Here is a 19,501-nt window from a genome sequence, read left to right as displayed (position 1 = left end):
TCACACCTCGCCCTGTATTCAGAATCATAAAATGAATATATTCAGTAACTACAACATTGAGATAGAAAGTAAAACAGTATATAATATAATTACTTTTAATTTATTTCTTAATGCATAGATGTGCAATACAGAAATTTACAAGTTCCAGACATTCATTTTCTTGTCTTTTTAACTGCTTTAGTTTATTTTAATTACATAAGCCAGTTTGGTGCCCTTCTAAATCTAATATAAAAAATAAATATGATTCATTTTCTGATGCATTTCAGATCCACAGTATTTTCCTGCATGCAAAAAAGGCTATCAAAGGGAAAACTCTTCATTTGTACGAATGAAGATGATGACTATGAATGGTGATGATGATAATAATGACATAACATATTCATAGTACATTCAAGGTGTTAAGTGTGTTTCATTTACATTATTATTATAAAATGGCTCCAAATTATAATCCTACATATTGCAAAATGACCTTTTATGTTTTATTAATTATTATGGCAGATGCTTTCTTAACAAGATTTCCTTAAGAGGGTGTCAACTGTTCAACGTTTTTGTTTTAGCTATGTTGAATATATTTGTGATGGGAAAAGTGGCATATAATTTGAAATGAAACATAATAAATAAATACATGAGAGTGAGAGAAAAGATTTTATGGTTACTTTCTAGCCATCACATTACAATTACCATAGTGGTGGTGGTGGGGTTGTTTGTGAGTGTGTAAAATTACAAATAATTCCATTTACTTTCTAGTCTAACTTATTCTTACCACTGAATTGCCACATATTCCACCCTGACCCGACAAATGCGCGAACGTCAAAAGCGCGCCGACAAAACCGCGGTGCTAAAACCGCGATGTCAAAAGCGCGCCGACAAAAGCGCGCCGACAGAAGCGCGATTTAAGTTAAGGTAAGGTTTAGGGTTAGGTTTAGGGTTACAGTTAGGTTTAGGGTTAGGTTTAGGGTTAGGTTTAGGGTTTGGTTTAGGGTTAGGGTTACAGCGCGCTTCTGTCGGCACACTGTTGTCGGCGCGCTTCAGCACTCATTCGTCGGCGCGGTTTTGTCACTGTGGTTTAGTCAGGCGCGCTTTTGTCGTTCGCGCATTTGTGGTGGAACCATATTCCACTATATTTAAGGTGTAGGTAGTCCTTGACTTACAACCACACTTGAGCCCAAACTTTCTGTTGCTAAGCGAGACAGTTTTGCCCCATTTTAGAACCGTTCTTGCCACAGTTGTTAAATGAATCTCTGCAGATGTTAAGTTAGCCACACGGTTATTAAGTGAATCAGGCTTTCCCATTGACTTTGCTTGTCAGAAGGTCTCACACGACCCCAGGAAACTGTAACCGTCATAAATATGAACCGATTGCTAAGCATCCAAATTTTGGTCACCTGGCCAATGGGGATGTTGCAACGGTTCTAAGTGTGAAAAACAGTGATAAATCACTTTTTTCAATGCTGTTGTAACTTTGAATGGTTGTACCTGTAAAGAATCAACTCATACACACCAAACTAATTCCCCACTTTAGCCAAATGTTCAATTGAACATTTCTCCCATACTTGTTTCCTACCTCCCAAAATGGTACAAGAGCTACATAATCAGTAGGGAGAGAGGACCATTTTCCTAAAATATAAATGTTTCTGTGGGCTAAAAACAAGGTGATTTTAAAGCAACCATTCATTTAAACTCAAGCTTTTCTGAAGTATATATATTGTGCAGTTCTCATAAAGTGCCTTTCAGAAATTGTATTGTAATCATAAATTAGAAATTGTATTGTAAATCATAAATCATAAATCAATCAATCAAAATCGTAATCGTTGCAAGGGACAAGTTAACAAATTAGTATTTCTATTATCTCCAGTACTCTTCTGCATTCCATATTGGGCAAATTGGTTTGACTAAGCTGTATGCAACACAAACTCACCAGGGGTGGGATTGAAAATTTTTAGCAACTGGTTCTCTGCCCGGTCGCTGGGTGGGCGTGGCCATGGGGTTGTGGCCTAGTCAGCTTCCTGCGCCATGGTGTTGGCTGGGGGCAGGGGCTGTTTTTATCATTCCCAGGCTCCAGAGACTTTCCTTGAGCCTTCGGGAGGGCAAAAATAGCCTCCCCTGGGCTCCGGAACTGGTCCTTGATTAATTACTGGTTCAGCAAACCAGATTAAAATTAACGTCCGTTTCACCCGAACTGGTCCAGATGGGCTGAATCCCACCCCTCACTATTTCTACAGTACATGTTGAAAAGTTACTGTGAAAGGGAACTGAAAAAAGTCATTTCATTAAAAACAAAAACAAAAACAAAAACATCCATTGAAGAGGTTAATAAAATCATGATTTAAAAAATATTTGTGTATTTATGCCTGCAGTGCTATGTCGGTGAAATACAATGTGTGGATGAAATGTTATTATATGGAAAAACTTAATTAGCCTATATCAGTATCAAATCTGAAAATTTAATAAAGGTGATTCTTCTGTGTGTGCAAATACAGAATGACAAAGGATCGTCACATGAAAGTCTTTTTTCTAATGATGAATTTCTGTACTGGTGCTAAATGTTTATTTGCCGTATCTCTTACATCTGAAATAAATGGGAATCATCTTTTCAATGGGTTGTAGAAGATAGGAAAATTAAGTACAATGAACACATTGGATAAATAATGAGTAAATTAACATCCCAATACTATATTTGAATAAATACCATCATGTAAAATAGGGAATTGGTTAGCAGATTTCCTAAGCTTTCTGTCATCCTGTGCCAGATAGTGCATCCAATGGAGTTGTTATCACTTTAAGCTTTTTTCTTGTGTCAGTCCAGGAATGTGTGAACACCATCTCTTTGTGACTGAAGCTTCTTACTTGTTTCATGAATATATCCCAAATGCCCAAGCTTTAATTTAATCATCCATCCAAATCCAAGCATGCATGGAAGACTTCTGTTCTGCATTTTGCACTTGTAATTATATATGATATATTTAAGTATTTAAGTATAAGTATTTAATAAATTTATAGGCCGCCCAATCCCGAAGGACTCCAGCGGCTTACAAAAAATACATTTTAAAAAATAAAGAATTTTAAAAAAACCAGAGAAAACAGATTAAAAACCACATCATACACTCAATCTAGTCGGGGCTGGACCTCAGTCATGAGGTCAACAGCCCCAGGCCTGCCGGAATAGCCAGGTTTTGGTAGCCTTTCGGAAGGCCATGAGAGTGGGTAGGGTCCGGATCTCTGGGGGTAGTTCATTCCATAGGGTCGGAGCAGCTACAGAGAAGGCCCTCCCCCGGGGAGCCGCCAGCCGACATTGTCTGGTTGACGGCACCTGGAGAAGGCCCACCCTGTGCGATCTTATCGGCCATTGGGAGGTATGTGGCAGAAGACGGTCTTGCAGATATCCGGGTCCTAGGCCATGTAGGGCTTTAAAGGTAATAACCAGCACCTTGAATCGTGTTCGGAGATCGATGGGAAGCCAGTGCAGCTCGCGGAGGATAGGTGTGACGTGGGTGTATCTTGGTACACCCAGTATCGCTCGCGCAGCTGCATTCTGGACATTCTGGATATAATAAACAAATGTTAGGTTTCTATGTTTTGCATGGCATTGAAGGTCTTTTAATGGTTTAAAGTAATTTATTGTAAAAAAAAATCATAAATTAATTTAATTTGTTCTATTTCTGCTTGGGTTTTAGTAATAAATAGGAGGTTAAAGTTTAACAAATAAAGAAATCATGATTGAATTATATTGTATCCAATACTCTCTACCTATGAGTGGAATAAACACTTCTGGCAATGAGAATTCTCTATCTGAGGAGCATGAAGAAATATTGAGAGTGGAAGGAGAATTCTCATTGCCAGAAGTGTTTATTCCACTCATAGATGGACGGTATTGGATACAATCTAATTCTAGATTGTAATCTCTAGATTTCTAGAGATTAGGGGAAACCTCTGGAGCATATTAAAGAAAGGGAAATGTCTACTACAAGACTAGAACTCTATCCACATGGCATCTGTTGCAGCCTGCAATTATGGTAATAGCAACAATAATACCCTTATTTTCAAACATCTACTTAGCACTACTTTTAAATTCCTGCACAATGGTTTCAGTAGTTTAAAAAAAGTTCTTTGACACTAATCTTCCTAAAGATCAGTCTTTTCTAATCTCGGATTTTCCTGGTAGCATTCAATCATTCTTAATTCTGACAATGGCTGAGAATTTGAGCGACAGTTTTCAGATAGAGAAATATTGTTCTAAACTCAGTTAATGTTGTCTCATTTTAGCTGTGGTCATGCAGTAGGAATGTGCAGTTTAGCTTTAGTGAGGGAGATATTAGAAGGAAATGTGATAGCTGATGTCAGAACTGGATGCTATAGCATGTGAGAGGAATCTTGGAATCCTAGTGGACAACCATTTAAATATGAGCCAGCCGTGTGCAGCAGCTGCCAAAAAAGCCAACACAGTTCTAGGCTGCATAAACAGAGGAATAGAATCAAGATCACGTGAAGTGTTAACATCACTTTATAATGCCTTGGTAAGGCCACACTTGGAATACTGCATTCAGTTTTGGTCACCGCAATGTAAAAAAGATGTGGAGACTCTAGAAAGAAGTGCAGAGAAGAGCAACAAAGATGATTAGGGGACTGGAGGCTAAAACATATGAAGAACGGTTGCAGGAACTGGGTATGTCTAGTCTAATGAAAAGAAGGACTAGGGGAGATATGATAGCAGTGTTCCAATATCTCAGGGGTTTCCACAAAGAAGAGGGAGTCAAACTATTCTCCAAGGCACCTGAGTGTAGAACAAGAAGCAATGGGTGGAAACTAATCAAGGAGAGAAGCAACTTAGAACTGAGGAGAAATTTCCTGACAGTTAGAACAATTAATCAGTGGAACAGAAATTGCCTCCATAAGTTGTGAATGCCCAACACTGGAAGCTTTTAAGAAGAAGATGTTGGATAGCCATTTGTCTGAAACGGTATAGGGTTTCCTGCCTAGGCAGGGGGTGGGATTAGAAGACCTCCAAGGTCCCTTCCAACTCTGCTATTGTATTGTATTGTATCTTCTTGGTATTTGTCACAAAACCAGACACTTTTCTGTTCTTCTGTAATATTTAATTACCCAAGATGGTGTCGCAGCTCAGTAAATCATTGTGCTTGTTATTTCGTTTCATATCATTGGCTGAAAGAGTGAAGGTTCAATGCACTGTGTAATGGTGATGTGATGCACACTATGTTACATGCTATGGAGTCTGAGAGCTGGAAGGGGCACCTCTGGGTCGCAATCCACATTTAGCTTGACCTTCAGCTAATGATTGCTAACAGTTGTCTCATTTCACTTCTATTTCTTATTGTTACAGACAGATTTTGAAAAAGATGTGGACATAGCTTGTCGGTCAGGTAAGGTTTTCCAAGCACCAAATGAAATGAAAAGAAAATTAAAAATAGCTTTATCCTTCTGAATGATCTGATTCCTTTCTAACAACATGAGTGCCTAGAAAATCTTAAGAGGTGCTCAAAATTTGATAAACGTAAGGTTAACTGTATAAACTGAGTACGAGAAAATGTATATGTTTTTTTAAGTGGGTTGGGAAAACTCAGGTGCTACAAGGTTTTAAAAACAACTTCTCTGAGAGATCATCTGAGCCTGTATACATCAAATCATCTGCATATGCAAGCATGAAATGATTAGGAAAGAGAAGTACTTATAATTGGAGCAGAAGTTCAATTGATAAACATAAACCCATATAACTCCCACATATACATATGTATATTTTTTTCCATATTCAATTAATGCTACGCTTGATTAAATATGACTATAGATCAACAAAATGCAAATTTTCATCAGTCACAAGGCACTGAGTGTAAAAGAGTAGAAAGTTCCTTTTTCTAGAAACTAGCAACTTGGCAACCGGGTTGTTCAGTAAAATCTACGGGAGTGAAGTTGATCCACCAGATTTGAGCTTCAGATTTTTATTTATTTTATTTGCATGTGTTTATTTATTTAACTTGTACAATGGCCCATCTCACATTTGTGGTTCTGTTTTCAACATAATTTAAAACAACCAAATGAATAAACAAAATCCAAAAATTTGTGAAGCACCATAAACCCTTTAAAACAGGGGTCATCAATCTTTCGGACCTCAGGGACCACTAAATCCATAATTTTAAATCCTATGGAACACTAATATCAGTGTTTTTCAACCACTGTGCCGTGGCACACTAGTGTGCCGTGACATAGTGTAAGGTGTGCCGTGGGAAAATTACTTTATATATAGTCAATATAGGCACAGAGTTAAAAATTTTTAACATTTTCTAATGGTGGTGTGCCTCGTGATTTTTTTCATGAAAAAAGTGTGCCTTTGCACAAAAAAGGTTGAAAAACACTGCTAATATGATCTACCTAATGGGTGGGCATTGCTAGGTGATCATGTGACTCAGTGGGCGTGGTCAACTTGATGTCACTCATGTCGAGGGAGGCCTTGCCAGCCTCTACTTGCCCCTCCCCTCCCAGCCACTCCTCACCTGCCTGCTCCGGCTCCTTACGACCCCAACAGGAAGCAGTTGTTGGAGCTAAGCAGCCACCATGAGAAAGAGTTGGCAAAAGAGCTCGGTTCAGATTGGATCTGACCAAGAAGGAGGGTCAGCAGAAGCACTTCACTGACGACTTTCCAAGCAGAGAGAAGACCTACAGGAGTACAAGTCCAGGTACTGGTGCCTGGAGGCTCAGCGGGCTGAGATGGTCAGCCAGTTCCAGGCCATGATGCAGTCCCACTGGAACAAGGTCCTCTGGCTCTTCGCCACCAGCAGCACTTCCCTCCAGCCTTCTCCATAAGCCCCACAGCAGGAGACCAAAGCAGACCCCAAGTCGGAATTTCTGTCCCCCTCTGACCTACACAAAAAGACCATGGAGGCGGGGAGAGAGACTCTGAAGCAACACAAGCATTGATTGCATGTAATTTTTCTGTGGACCACCAAAATTTTCTTCTAGACCACCAGTTGGTGACTGCTGCTTTAAAGCTAAGTTAAGAACCCAGGGAAAATCTTGAATATAGTCACTTGGTAGGCTTCAAACCATAATAGGATCCCCAGGCATATTTTGGCAAAACCAGGTTGTAGTGCCTTTTGGAAAAGAGAAGCAAAGTTGGAACTAATCTAAGCTAATGGGAGGAATGGCATTCAAAAGGGAGGGACTGCAGCAGAAAAGACTATCCTGGTTCCCATCAGATGGCAATTCTTTATAAGCAAGATGTGTAACATTCTGGAACTGATAAGATGGGTGGTAGATGTAACAAGAGAAGCAGTCCTGCAAATAACATGTCCCCGTGTTGTTTAAGGCTTTAGAGGTTATTACCAACACCTTGAATTATGCTTGAAAGCAAATGCAGCTTGGGGAACAGAGATGTAACATGCACAGAACCTGGAACACATATAACCATCTGCACTGCAGCATTTTATCCCAGAGAAGCTTCTGGATGCTCTTCAAGGGAAGTTCCATGTTGTAGTAAATCAATTGGGAAATATGTAACTGAGAGTAGACTTGCTTGTCCAGGAACAGACGCAATGGTCAACAAGAGGCTGTGCAGAGATTCTTGGTGGCCCTCCTAGCTCTAATTACTATCTTCTTTTTAAGCAAGAGTTGTCAAGTAATTGTGGGGTAGTTCAACTTCATGCAGCTCCACAGATGATAAGACCCTCAACAATTGAAGGCCCACCAAATCTAAAGCCAGGGTTGAGCTGAAAACCTGTTGTTCCCCATCCAGACCTACGCCATATCCAAACACCAAGAAAGGACAGACACAGTTACTCCACTTAAGGGCAGAGATATACAACTGGGTATCATAAGTATACTGTTGATACTTCATCCCATGATGATGAATTACTTCAACCAGCAGCTTCTTGTAGATGTCATATATGAGCAGAGTCCTCAACCTTGTACCCATCCCAAACAGTAGGAGCTGAGCAGTGGTGGGTTGCAGGAAGTATAGAGCCGAGGTGGCGCAGTGGTTAAATGCAGCACTGAAGGCTACTTCAGCTGACTGCAGTTCTGCAGTTCGGCTGTTCAAATCTCACCGGCTCAGGGTCGACTCAGCCTTCCATCCTTCCGAGGTGGGTAAAATGAGGACCCGGATTGTTGGGGGCAATATGCTGACTCTGTAAACCGCTTAGAGAGGGCTGAAAGCCCTATGAAGCGGTATATAAGTCTAACTGCTATTTCTATTGCTAAGTACGCCCCGGTATGCACGGAGTGTACGCTGCGATGCTCCGCCGAGCAGCTGGAGCATCATGGAGGCATCGCAGGAGGTAAGAATGCATGCGCACATGTGCGCGTGTGCTGCACATGCTCATGTGGTGGATGCCGGGCCCCATTGCATCATACCGATTGCACCGGGATCTGTAACCCACCACTGGAGCTGAGGGTGGGACTTCACACTCCCTATCAACATCGACTGGAACCAGCACTAGAGAAAGACAAAGAACTAGCCCAAAACAGTTCCAAACAGCGTCAACCCCTAGGGACAGTCCAGAAGAAGACCATGATAAATGATATCAAAGACTGTCAAGAGGTCAAGAAGACCAAGGACAAATGCACTACCCCTACCCCCCTCACAACAGAGGTCATCCAGAAGCACAATCAGTTCTGTTTCCCTCCCATATCCACCCAGGTCTGAAACTTAACCGAAAGAGGTCCCGAACATCTGCTTCATCAAGAATTTTTTGAATTTGTTGCACCACAACTTTGTCAACAAAAAAGGGAGGTTAGAGATTGGATGCAGGTTACCCAAAATAATTAAATCTAGTGATGGTTTCTTGAAGAGTTTCCCTTGTGTCAGTGAATACATGGCAAACTGTAAATTGTTCCGATCAATGTGCTTATATATCACTACAAACAATACATTAATACTGTTTCATTAAGTTGAAATGGCTTTCCTAGTTTCATTTGAACATAAACACTTGTTAATTACATCTGCACTTCGTAATGATGCCTTTATCTCCCTTCCTTGGCAATTTAATGATACTGTGATTTTTAGCTAGATTTTCCGAGAGAGAGTCATTCATTTCAATTCCTTAAAAACAAAGGAAATGCGATACTACTTCCCAAAACATTTGTGCTCAAAAAGTATAGAGAGAAGCACCCTCTTGAAAAAAGACAGTTTTATGGCAAATAGGGACCAGGCTTCATCATTAAAAATTAAAGATTTAAAATCTGACCCTCTAAATGAAAGATGTAATAAAAGGTGGCTGGCTGAAGTGATTTGATATCTGCACTTAGGAAAAATCTAATGGCCATTTTCTCAAATGGATTTTTATCTATTTTCGTTAAGAATTACATTACAAGGAGACTTGAAATGGTCTAGTCCCTCTCATCTATATCCTTGCTTCAAGGCAAACAGTTTTTTATTTAATTGAAAATAGAAAAGCAATCACACATCTCCTAATAGAATAATTTGTCTCCACGTATAACTCTCAGTAACTATACATGTTATAATATTCAGCTACCGTAAAAGGAAAAGAAGGAGGGGGGGGGAAACAGAATAGATCCTAAAATAAATCATTTTCCTTTCTCTCACAATTTAATCCTAAATGATTGTCTTTTTTTAATATATATAATAATTGCTTTGTTTAAAACTTTTCAGCCTTCTTCAATTTGGCCTCCTCCTTTGTCCAGGTTGAAAGTAAGTTAAAAATTCAGGAATTGTAGTTTCTACTCATCTATGGCCAAGTTAAAGAAGGTTGATCCAGCACCGATATGAGTTAAAGACAATCTTTCAGCTGGTGTCCAACTTCTAATTTGGGGGGGCATTTTTCAATTTGTGCTCCTGCTCTTTAATTTACAGTTCTCCATAAGGACATTGGGCCGTGCCGAGCAGCTACGATAACAGGCACCCTATCTAGAATCTCCCTGAATGATGATGAAGACGAGAAGACAATCAACCCTGAAGGAATGAACTACTCCACATTGCCCGGGAATATGATTTCTAAAGTGATCATTCAACAATCGGGAGGCATGCATATGCCCATGAGCATGAGTGAATTAGCTAACCAGTGTCTTAAAAAGGACAACACTGAGCTACGGCGAACTGTCTATTTATGTACTGATGACAACCTGAGAGGTGCAGACATGGATGTAGTCCACCCTCAGGACCGCATGATGGATAGTGACTACATCGTCATGCCTAGAGGTTCAGTGAACACACAGGCATCTCTGAAGGATGACAGCAAGTTGAACATAGGCATGGAGACCTTGCCTCACGAAAGGCTTTTGCACTACAAAATTAATCCTGATTTTAGTATGAACCCAAATGTCATGGACCAGTTCAATATGAGTTTAGATCAACATCTCCCCACCCAGGAACACATGCAGAACTTGCCTTTTGAGCCTCGCACAGCTGTAAAGAATTTCATAGCTTCCGAGATGGACGATAGCACAGGACTAGCAAGAAGCGAAACTGGATCAACCATATCAATGAGTTCTTTGGAGGTTAGTAATGTAGAAACGGAATGCATGCACCCACTTTTCGTTATGTCAAATACAGATGGGGATGGCTTTCTCACCTGCACACACACACAAACACACACACACCAATAACAAGCAGTATACAGCTGTTTTCTCATGCTGCTGGAATGTCAACCCTAAACTCTACAAGGTAGAGCAATCAGGAAACCATTTTCACAAAAAGATTAGAACTATACTGTATTGAAATAGGCTATAAATATACAAAAGAAATGACCTCCTCCTTTATGATGATAAGTATGACAATTTTAGTAATGTATCATATTACATTTGTTATCTCAAATATAACAAATGATTTTCTTCCTATGACCTCTTTCCCATATAGAAAGAAATCCATAAAGCTATTGTTTCAGTTCTGGTGTCACCAAAAGGGTCATCGGAGATAACAATATCTATTTTAAGCTTGACCAAATAAACCAACTTTATATTCTTTCCTTTTACCTCTAAGAGTTTGCATCTTTAGTCAATTCAAATCGTGTCATAGAATTTGATTTCTTTACATTTATTCTTTATTATTAAGCTGGCCATACTATTAGCCAGTATGATGAGGCAAAATGTGGATTGTTTAATTAACTTTCATTTTTGCTTGAATGAAAGGAAGAGGCTGCTGTGATTCAGGGCCTGGGCCTTGCCTCTTGTACAACTTGACTGGCTTAGCATACTATGCATCTTGAGCATTTTGAAGGGACCTTGTTAAATAGAAATAGAACTGGTCAAGAGAGGTTCTAATGTATTGTCTATGTTTATCATAAATACACATTTCTGTGTATATGTTATCATCAAGGTGTGAAATTAGGCATTTTATACAATGCCTACGAAATCTGTAAAATGCCAAAAAAAGGGCTGAAGTATGAAATGCTTGCTAAGCATCTTATGCAATGCTTAAAGGCAAACAACCAAAGTGTAAAATACTCCCTTCTAAAATGTCATTCAAGCCTCTCTTGTTGCAACAAGTAGATCAATATGAGTCTTTTTCACGTGGCTTTTTTTCCCCAGAAAAAAAGTCCTGTACTTTATTTTGCCTTTCTTTTTTTCATTTTCATATAAGTCTTTTTCAATAAAGGGTTAGAGCTAAGGTTAGGGTAATCCTTTTCACTATTCTCTTTTCAGACTTCGCCAAAATAGTTCTTGTCATTTTGCATAATGCTAGATATTATTTACAATGCTTAGAGAAAGTATGTCACATATTAAAATAACACAGGTATTTCACACTTGGCCTAAACCATCACACATTCTATAGATTTCCTAGGCACTCTATACAAAGTCAACTTTTCGCACATTGCCGGTAACATATAAATGAAACTTATTTCATGCTCTACAAGAAAGCCTCTTACAAAAAAATGAATAACTGAAAAAATTTGGCCTGGGCTATTGGAATATCTTTGTAGCACTGAATGATTTTCAGATACGTTTCTCCTGTTTCAGCAAATTGGGCTCAGCATTTAAAAGATTTAGCTAGATAATTGTCTATCAAGATAGCTCAGCTAACTTCAAGAGAGTGTTCAAACGAATACTAGATAGTTATCTTGAAATAGGACTTCAAGGTTTAACTTACCTTTTTTTAAAAAAAAAGTATTGTTGTTATGGGCCTCGCAAGATAAAATTAAGTCAATCTGTTGAGGTCTATACCAGTGGTGGGTTTCAAAAAAAATTTTGAACTTACTCTGTGGGTGTGGCCTCCTTTGTGGGAGTGGTTTGCTGGCCATGTGACCTGGTGGAAGTGGCTTGCCGGCCATGTGTTCTCTCTCTCTCCCTCTCTCTCTCTTTCTTTCCTTCCTTTTGTCTCTCTGTCCCTTTTTCCTTTTTTTCTTTCATCTCTCTCACTTTTTCTTTCTTTTTTTCTTTTTTTCTTTTTTTCTTTTTTTTATTTCTTCCTTTCTTTCTCTTTCTCTTTCTCTCTCTCTCTGTGAGTCTGTCTGTCTGTCTCTCTCTCTCTCTCTCTCTCTCTCTCTCTCTCTCTCTCTGTGTCTAACCGGTTCGGTAGATTTGACAAACTGGTTCTACCAAACTGGTGCGAACTGGTAGGAACCCACCTCTGGTCTGTACCAATGAAGAGTGGAAGGGATTGGGAAACCTGACTACAAATGGAAAGCCCTGGTAGGGAGAGAAGCAAAGAGAAGCAAAGAGAAACAAGTCAAGGATGTAAAGGAAGCAGAAGAATGGAGGAGAGAGAGCACAAAGTGCCACCAGATCTAATGGGATGCCTAAAAGAAGGCGAGAAGAGTTAAAGCAGCAGTTAAAACCTAAGGCAGGGAAAACAGGTCCTTCCACAACGTTGTGGCCCGCCAGTGGCCAGTAGAGCTAACAGACAGTGAGGAGGTTGGGCAGGAACATGGGTCAGTCCTGGAGTCTTGGGAAGGTTCTGACCAGTGTTCTGCATCGGAGGCAGATATGGGGCCAGGGCCGTCTGACAGTTATCAGCTGCCTTCAGAGTCAGACATCAATGAGGCAGATGAATAGCTGGAGCCTGTTCCCAGTATGCGCATGCGCAGAGTTGCCAGACGAAGGGAACAGCTAAGGAACAAGGGTCAACTTGGGTGTAAGGCCACAGGTGGATGGTGAATGGCCCCTCCCATAGGGAATAAAAGAGGAACAAAGGGGAAGGGGTGTTTGCAGGAGACAATTAGTTCATTCCTGCATTCTTGCCAAGTATTGCGGCATCTGAAAGATATCAGCCTGGCCACTCTCCAAGCCTGATAAAGATTGGTAAATGTGAACTATCTTGAAAAGCTGTGGGCCGGGACTTTTCTGGAGAGGAATTCACTGTAAATGAAATAATAGTGGGTTTATTGGGATAAGGACTCGGCTTCATGCTACAGGAAGCAGTAGTAGAATAAGAACCAGGTTTGGACTTTCCAGGATCAAGTCCAGCAGGACATCTGCCTTTAGGAATACTTTTCTTCCTTTGCTATGTCTCTAAAATCACTGACAATATTGGAAATCATACATGTTTAATAATTTTGTTCGCAATGGTAGCAATGAGGCATCTCCTCATGCAAGTCGGCAATAATTTCTCTGTTAATGTTGCTGCTTCTTGGATCCAGAAAATGTTAAGTGATGTTAAGCATTCGATGTCATTTACATATTGGCATTCAGAACAATAACTGGCACGACAGAACCATATCTGTGTCCCTCTTTTGTCTCTGCAATATCCCTTAAGTACGAATGCAAATCAATTAAAGCAAAGTTGATAACTAGAAACAGAAAATCCAGAGAGAAGAGCATGAGACTAGAAGCAACTCTTCTTTCTGAATTGCTTTGCATTTCAATTATCTTAGCATTCATTATTTTCTTTTCTTTTTTAAAATATATTTTTATTTTCAAAACAAACATACAAATCCTCCTTCTTTACATACTGTAGAAAGTGTATCAGTTGGTTACCAAAGGCTTTTGTGCATCTCTTCCACCGTCATCAAATATAATTCATATTAATTCTAATATCTTAACTCGGATATTTATTATATTACCATCATCATACCTCCACTTTTATTTGACTATGATTATTTAAACGTCCTTCATCATAAAATATACCAAGATTTAATACATAACCACATACTGGAATTTCATTTACTTATTTATAAAATCCTCTATTAACATTAAATCCTCATATCCTATTCTAGCTAAACATCCATAATTATTTTCTTATATCATTGGTTTGCTCCCCTTAAAGATATAAAGAGCCGAGGTGGCGCAGTGGTTAAATGCAGCACTGCAGGCTACTTCAGCTGACTGCAGTTCTGCAGTTCGGCTGTTCAAATCTCACCGGCTCAAGGCTGACTCAGCCTTCCATCCTTCTGAGGTGGGTAAAATGAGGACCCGGATTGTTGTTGGGGGCAATATGCTGACTCTGTAAACTGCTTAGAGAGGGCTGAAAGCCCTATGAAGCGGTATATAAGTCTAACTGCTATAATCCAACCAATATATGAGAAAAAAGAAAATATTCAGACTTTTTTTTTTAAAAAAAACAAATCAACCTATTCCATTTCATAGCATACTAAGGACGTAAGTACAACCATGGCTTTTATATTATAGATGGATATACCACTTCTTTGAAGGAATATAGTGTGGAGTTGCAGGAGGGAGGGGCTCTTCACAGAGAACAAAGAGACAATGGAGCTTGGAATGTCTGGTGGCTGGGAAGAAAACAAGGTTGGATCCTCCCTAGAAATTCATAGAATATATTCTATTATCTTGCATCCTGTGCCAAATATGAGTATTTGGTAAAACCCTATTTAAGATCTTCCTTATAATAGAACACAATAGCAGAGCCAGAAGCAAAAGTGGGTTGCTCCCAGTTCAGCCTAGATCGGGCCAACCAGTAGTGGTGGACTCCGCCCACCTGCCCCGACGCTTTTGTGCATGCGCAGAAGCGTCGTGCGAGTGAGCGAACTGGTAGCGCTGGGATTTGCAATCAACCTCTGATTGGAAGGGACCTTGGAGGTCTTCTAGTCCAAATCCCTGCTCAGGCAGAAAACCCTATACCATTTCAGACAAATGGTTGTCCAATCTCTTCTTAAAAACTTCCAGTGTTGGAGTATTCACAACTTTTGGAGGCAAGTTGTTCCATTGATTAATTGTTCTAACTGTCAGGAAATTTCTTCATAGTTCTTGGTTTCCTTCTCTCCTTATCTATAGATAAATATCTATAGTTATTTTACTTAACTGCTTTTGTCTGGCAAGATTCTGTTGGTAGGCAGAAAGCAACTATTTGAAAGTAACTCCAAGTGTCATTCTCAGTTGCTTGGACCTGACATCATCTGCAGAAATGTCTGGTTTTTTTTTTTTTGGCATGTTCCTCTTTAATAAAAAAAAAAAAGTACTCATTAGATATTGCCACTGGGTGTGCATTTAGACAGATGACATGTTTCTCAATGTTCATTGTAATCATAACCCCAACTATCTTGATAGCTTTTTACATAATTTACATTGCCATGTTATCATTACTTCTGCGTAATTAATTAGTCGTGTTAGTAAAGGGCACTGGTGTGATTTGGGGGCTCTGCTCATGCGTTTTAAAATCTGAAAATGCAATACCAATGATTGTTAGATGCATAATAAAAGTGAGGGAAGAGTGCCAAGCCAATCAAGGGAATTGTTTAACTAGGAAATTACTCACCAAACCATAATAAGGCAAACAGAAATTCCAGTTTCTGGTTTCAGCAGCAAATCCTGAACAAATTCTGAAGCATTCGGAGTATTTTCTACTTAAAGAAGAACATAGAAAATGAACAATTTATTGTTTATTTGTTTACAAGTAAATAGTTGTTAGTGACTAATATTTGAATATTTATTTTTACTTCAAGTATCAAATGTACATTGATGAATTAACCATATAGTAATTGTAGAAAATGTAGGTTTAGCAGAAAAAACTACCATGTTTCTCTGAAAATAAAACCTATCCTGAAAATAAGCCCTAGCTGGATGTTTACATGGGCACCCAATATAGGCCCCACCCACCAAAATAAGCTCTACTTAAGACCCTGCCCACTCCAGGGTGTATGTAAGTGGGAAAGATCTGCAGGCAGAAATGGACTGCTAAGAAAACATTCCTGTTAATAAAATTTTATTTGGGAGGACTCCAATGTGTTATATTGATATGCGTACATATGATATTTTTTTTCAATTTAAAAAATTAAAATTAAGTTTTAAAAAACTTTACATGCATACCATAACTAGAACAATTGATCTAATTAATTGATATTACTGTTAGTAAAACTATACCAATCTGTTACCACTGCCAAATGTTTCCCAAGAAAATTATACCAATAAACGATAAGGCCTATCATTAATCATGATACTATTGCAAATAATAGTTTAAAAATTATGCTATTACAGACTCCTTCATGTGTCTAGGAACCAATATAAATATACGTAAGCATGAGCTAGCATATTGCAAAGCGTACACATTTACCCAAATAATAAATAGGATCTGAATCACCATTTTTTTTAAAAAAAAAAACGCCGCTGTTAACCTATATCTATTTATAACAGTGGCATAAGTACAGCAATACAATAACGATACAGCATAAATACTGCAATGCAAAACCATGAGTTATGAAGCAACACTCAACACTAAACAATAAATCTAAACAACATAGTGCACACTGCTAAAGTGACCTACTGTATATATAGCCACTTGAGGATCCAAAGGAAAAGATGAATATCAGCTGCAGGTTATAATTTGTCTATGATTTTATTGCTTTGCACAGCAATAATAATGCCAATAAATATTTAGGAAAGAGAGCTATTCCAGCTGATCATACGACCATCCTACCTACTAGTCAACTTGTGTTCATTCATCTTCTTGATCACTCCCTCAACACTGAGACCTACTGTATAGCACAAGCAACCTTAGCCTATTTTCTTTAAAGTTTTATTTGTTTTATTTATATTATTTCCCATTTCCATCAAACAGTGTGTGGTCTAGTTACAGTTATTTGAACAATCATAATCCATATATCTGTTGTATTCCTCACAATAATATTAATAATATAACTATAGAGTAGTATAATAGCAATAATACATAACTTCATCATCTTTAAATTCTCTCCACATTAACATTTCCTCTTTTTATATCACCTCCTTTCTAACTTCTGTTTCTAATATCTAAACCATTGATCAAATGCATCCTGCGTCACAAAGTATTTTGTCTCTTCTTCATCTTTAATAATAAGCGTTAGTCTATCCATTTCTGCGCATTCTAATATTTTCTTAATTGCTTTCGGATCTCATCATTTTTCCATTGTTGTGCAAATACAATTCTGGCTGCAGTTAGTATATGTAAAACCAGATAAAGAGACCTTACGCTGTTTTTTTAAAAAAGATATCAGAATACAAGTTGTCCAAAATCAGCTGAATGATTTTGTATAGTAATAGCAATAGCAGTTACACTTATATACCGCTTCATAGGGCTTTCAGCCCTCTCTAAGCAGTTTACAGAGTCAGCATATTGCCCCCAACAATCCGGGTCCTCATTTTACCCACCTCGGAAGGATGGAAGGCTGAGTCAACCTTGAGCCGGTGAGATTTGAACAGCCGAACTGCAGAAGTGCAGTCAGCTGAAGCAGCCTGCAGTGCTGCACTCTAACCACTGCGCCACCTTAGCTCTTGTATATATTCCTCTAAGGTTTGGTTATCCACCCTTTTGGCTTGACTGGACAAGACTGAGTGAAGAGGAATTGTCGTGGGCCACAAATAAATATATAATATAGTCAATGCATATAAATCACATAATGATAAAACTTTGTTGTCTTGTAGGGCAGCATTACTAGCTGTCCAGGGCCACAAGTGGCCCATGGGCCACAGCTGTCCTAAGATACTACTAGGGAAGGCAAAACCACATTCATCTTCACTTCTTTTCTGAATTGTGAAGGTAATTCGTCCCCAAGGCCCTGTTAAATAATCAATGAAATGAATTGATAACTTGGACTGCTTGAGCTGGAGTACATCATTGGAATGAAGCCATTTCTCGCTGCTCCCTCATAGAAACTGCTGCAGTTTTGCATCTCAAATGTTTAACTGCGAGCATATGCACCAAAAGACAAATTCCTTGTGTGCCCAATCACACTTGGCCAATAAAGAATTATATTCATTCCATTCTATTAAGAGCTGGATCGTTGAAAGGATGCAAAAACTCGGACTCAACCAGTCCAAGCTAACTCCAACAGCCTGTGAGTTGTAACAGAAAGGTACGGTCTGAGAACTGAGGGAATCTCACTCCTTCCACGCCATCCTGTTCTGATCCCAGCATATTCACGCTAATTCAAGAGTCTTTACAAAAAAAAATGTAGAATGAATATGAAATTATTACATTAACATTTTCCCGTTGCTTGAGTTCTCTGCAGTGGTGACAAGCAACGTTTCTTTTAGCTTGATTTCTGCAGTTTCAAAGGAAATCTCGTGAAGAACCACCTCTTCAGTCCAAATTTGCATGCTTTTAAACTGGAGAGTGCTTTGAATGAGTATAATTAGACAATTGGACTTGTTTAGCAAGTTCCAGCAGGAACTAGCTGATTTTGGCTGATTTTTAAAAAAACTAAGCAGGGTGGGCCTAGTGAATCCTTCGATAGGAGATCCTACAACTGTAGACTAGACAGAAAATTGAAATAAAGCAGCCTAGAAGAAGGCAGAGAGAAGCCATTTTCATATTTTTTCCAGGGAAACATTATATAGTCACCGCAGATATATTGACTTTATTTTTACCTGGAAGGAGAGCAGTAAATTCCAGATTCACAGCCAAAAGAAGAACGGAACTTAGGGAAGAAGAACTCCAAATTAAATATCCCTCCCTCCCTCCCTCCCTCTCTCCCTCCCTCCCTCCCTCCCTCCCTCCCTCCCTCCCTCCCTCCCTCCTCTCTCTCTCTCTCTCTCTCTCTCTCTCTCTCTCTCTCTCTCTCTGAAGTGGAAAAACAAAATATAACATATGGTGGCAGTCATAGATCTGTCATACATACTTTTTCAGGAGAAGCATTTTTCAAGAGACATCCTGAGAGCGAAAAAAATGCTCATCCTCTCAAAATGTGCAAAATAACTTTCCAGGAAAAATTGCACTTCTCTATAAGTCATTAATGCCTTGAGCAGGAACATTTACTTCAAATAATTTTCTATTTCAACAAGGCAACAGGGCTTATCAAATATGTTCAGTACTAAGATGAATGGGGTGGGGGTGGGGATCGTAGAACTTTTGTTTAAAAGTAGGGTTAGGTTAGGGTTAGGTTAATCTTCTCTCTCTCTCTCTCTCTCTCTCTCTCTCTCTCTCTCTCTCTCTCTCTCCCTCCCTCCCTCCCTCCCTCCCTCCCCCCCTCTCTCTTTCGCTCTCTCTCTCTCGCTCTCTCTCTCTCTCTCGCTCTCTCTCACACACACACACACACATATGAACACTTCCCTCTATAGAGAGAATCCAATGTTTCTGAAAGAAGAATGTGTTCCACCACATAACTCATGCTGTCTTAGGATACTTCCTAGCTAAAATTAGGAGCAAGTTCTGTTCTTTATTTATTAAATTTCA

The 19,501-nt window shown here is 39.2% G+C and overlaps 1 protein-coding gene across 3 annotated transcripts in view; it reads left to right on the top strand.

Moving 5' to 3' along the window:
* ADGRB3 (adhesion G protein-coupled receptor B3) overlaps positions 1–19,501 on the top strand; it is a 549,324-nt gene that overhangs the window by 504,281 nt on the left and 25,542 nt on the right. For all 3 annotated transcript variants that reach the window (XM_087718921.1, XM_087718919.1, XM_087718920.1), the window contains 2 exons: positions 5,339–5,378; positions 9,818–10,461. In XM_087718921.1, the coding sequence (XP_087575047.1) occupies positions 5,339–5,378; positions 9,818–10,461 (684 nt within the window). The remainder of the gene's footprint in view (positions 1–5,338; positions 5,379–9,817; positions 10,462–19,501) is intronic.

The sequence above is a fragment of the Thamnophis sirtalis genome, unplaced genomic scaffold (genome assembly GCF_051295495.1).
Source record: "Thamnophis sirtalis isolate CommonGarterSnake01/CBP01778 unplaced genomic scaffold, rThaSir2_p1.2 scaffold_6, whole genome shotgun sequence".
NCBI classification, from domain to species: Eukaryota; Metazoa; Chordata; class Lepidosauria; order Squamata; family Natricidae; genus Thamnophis; species Thamnophis sirtalis.
This window is presented reverse-complemented; position numbering and strand designations above follow the sequence as displayed.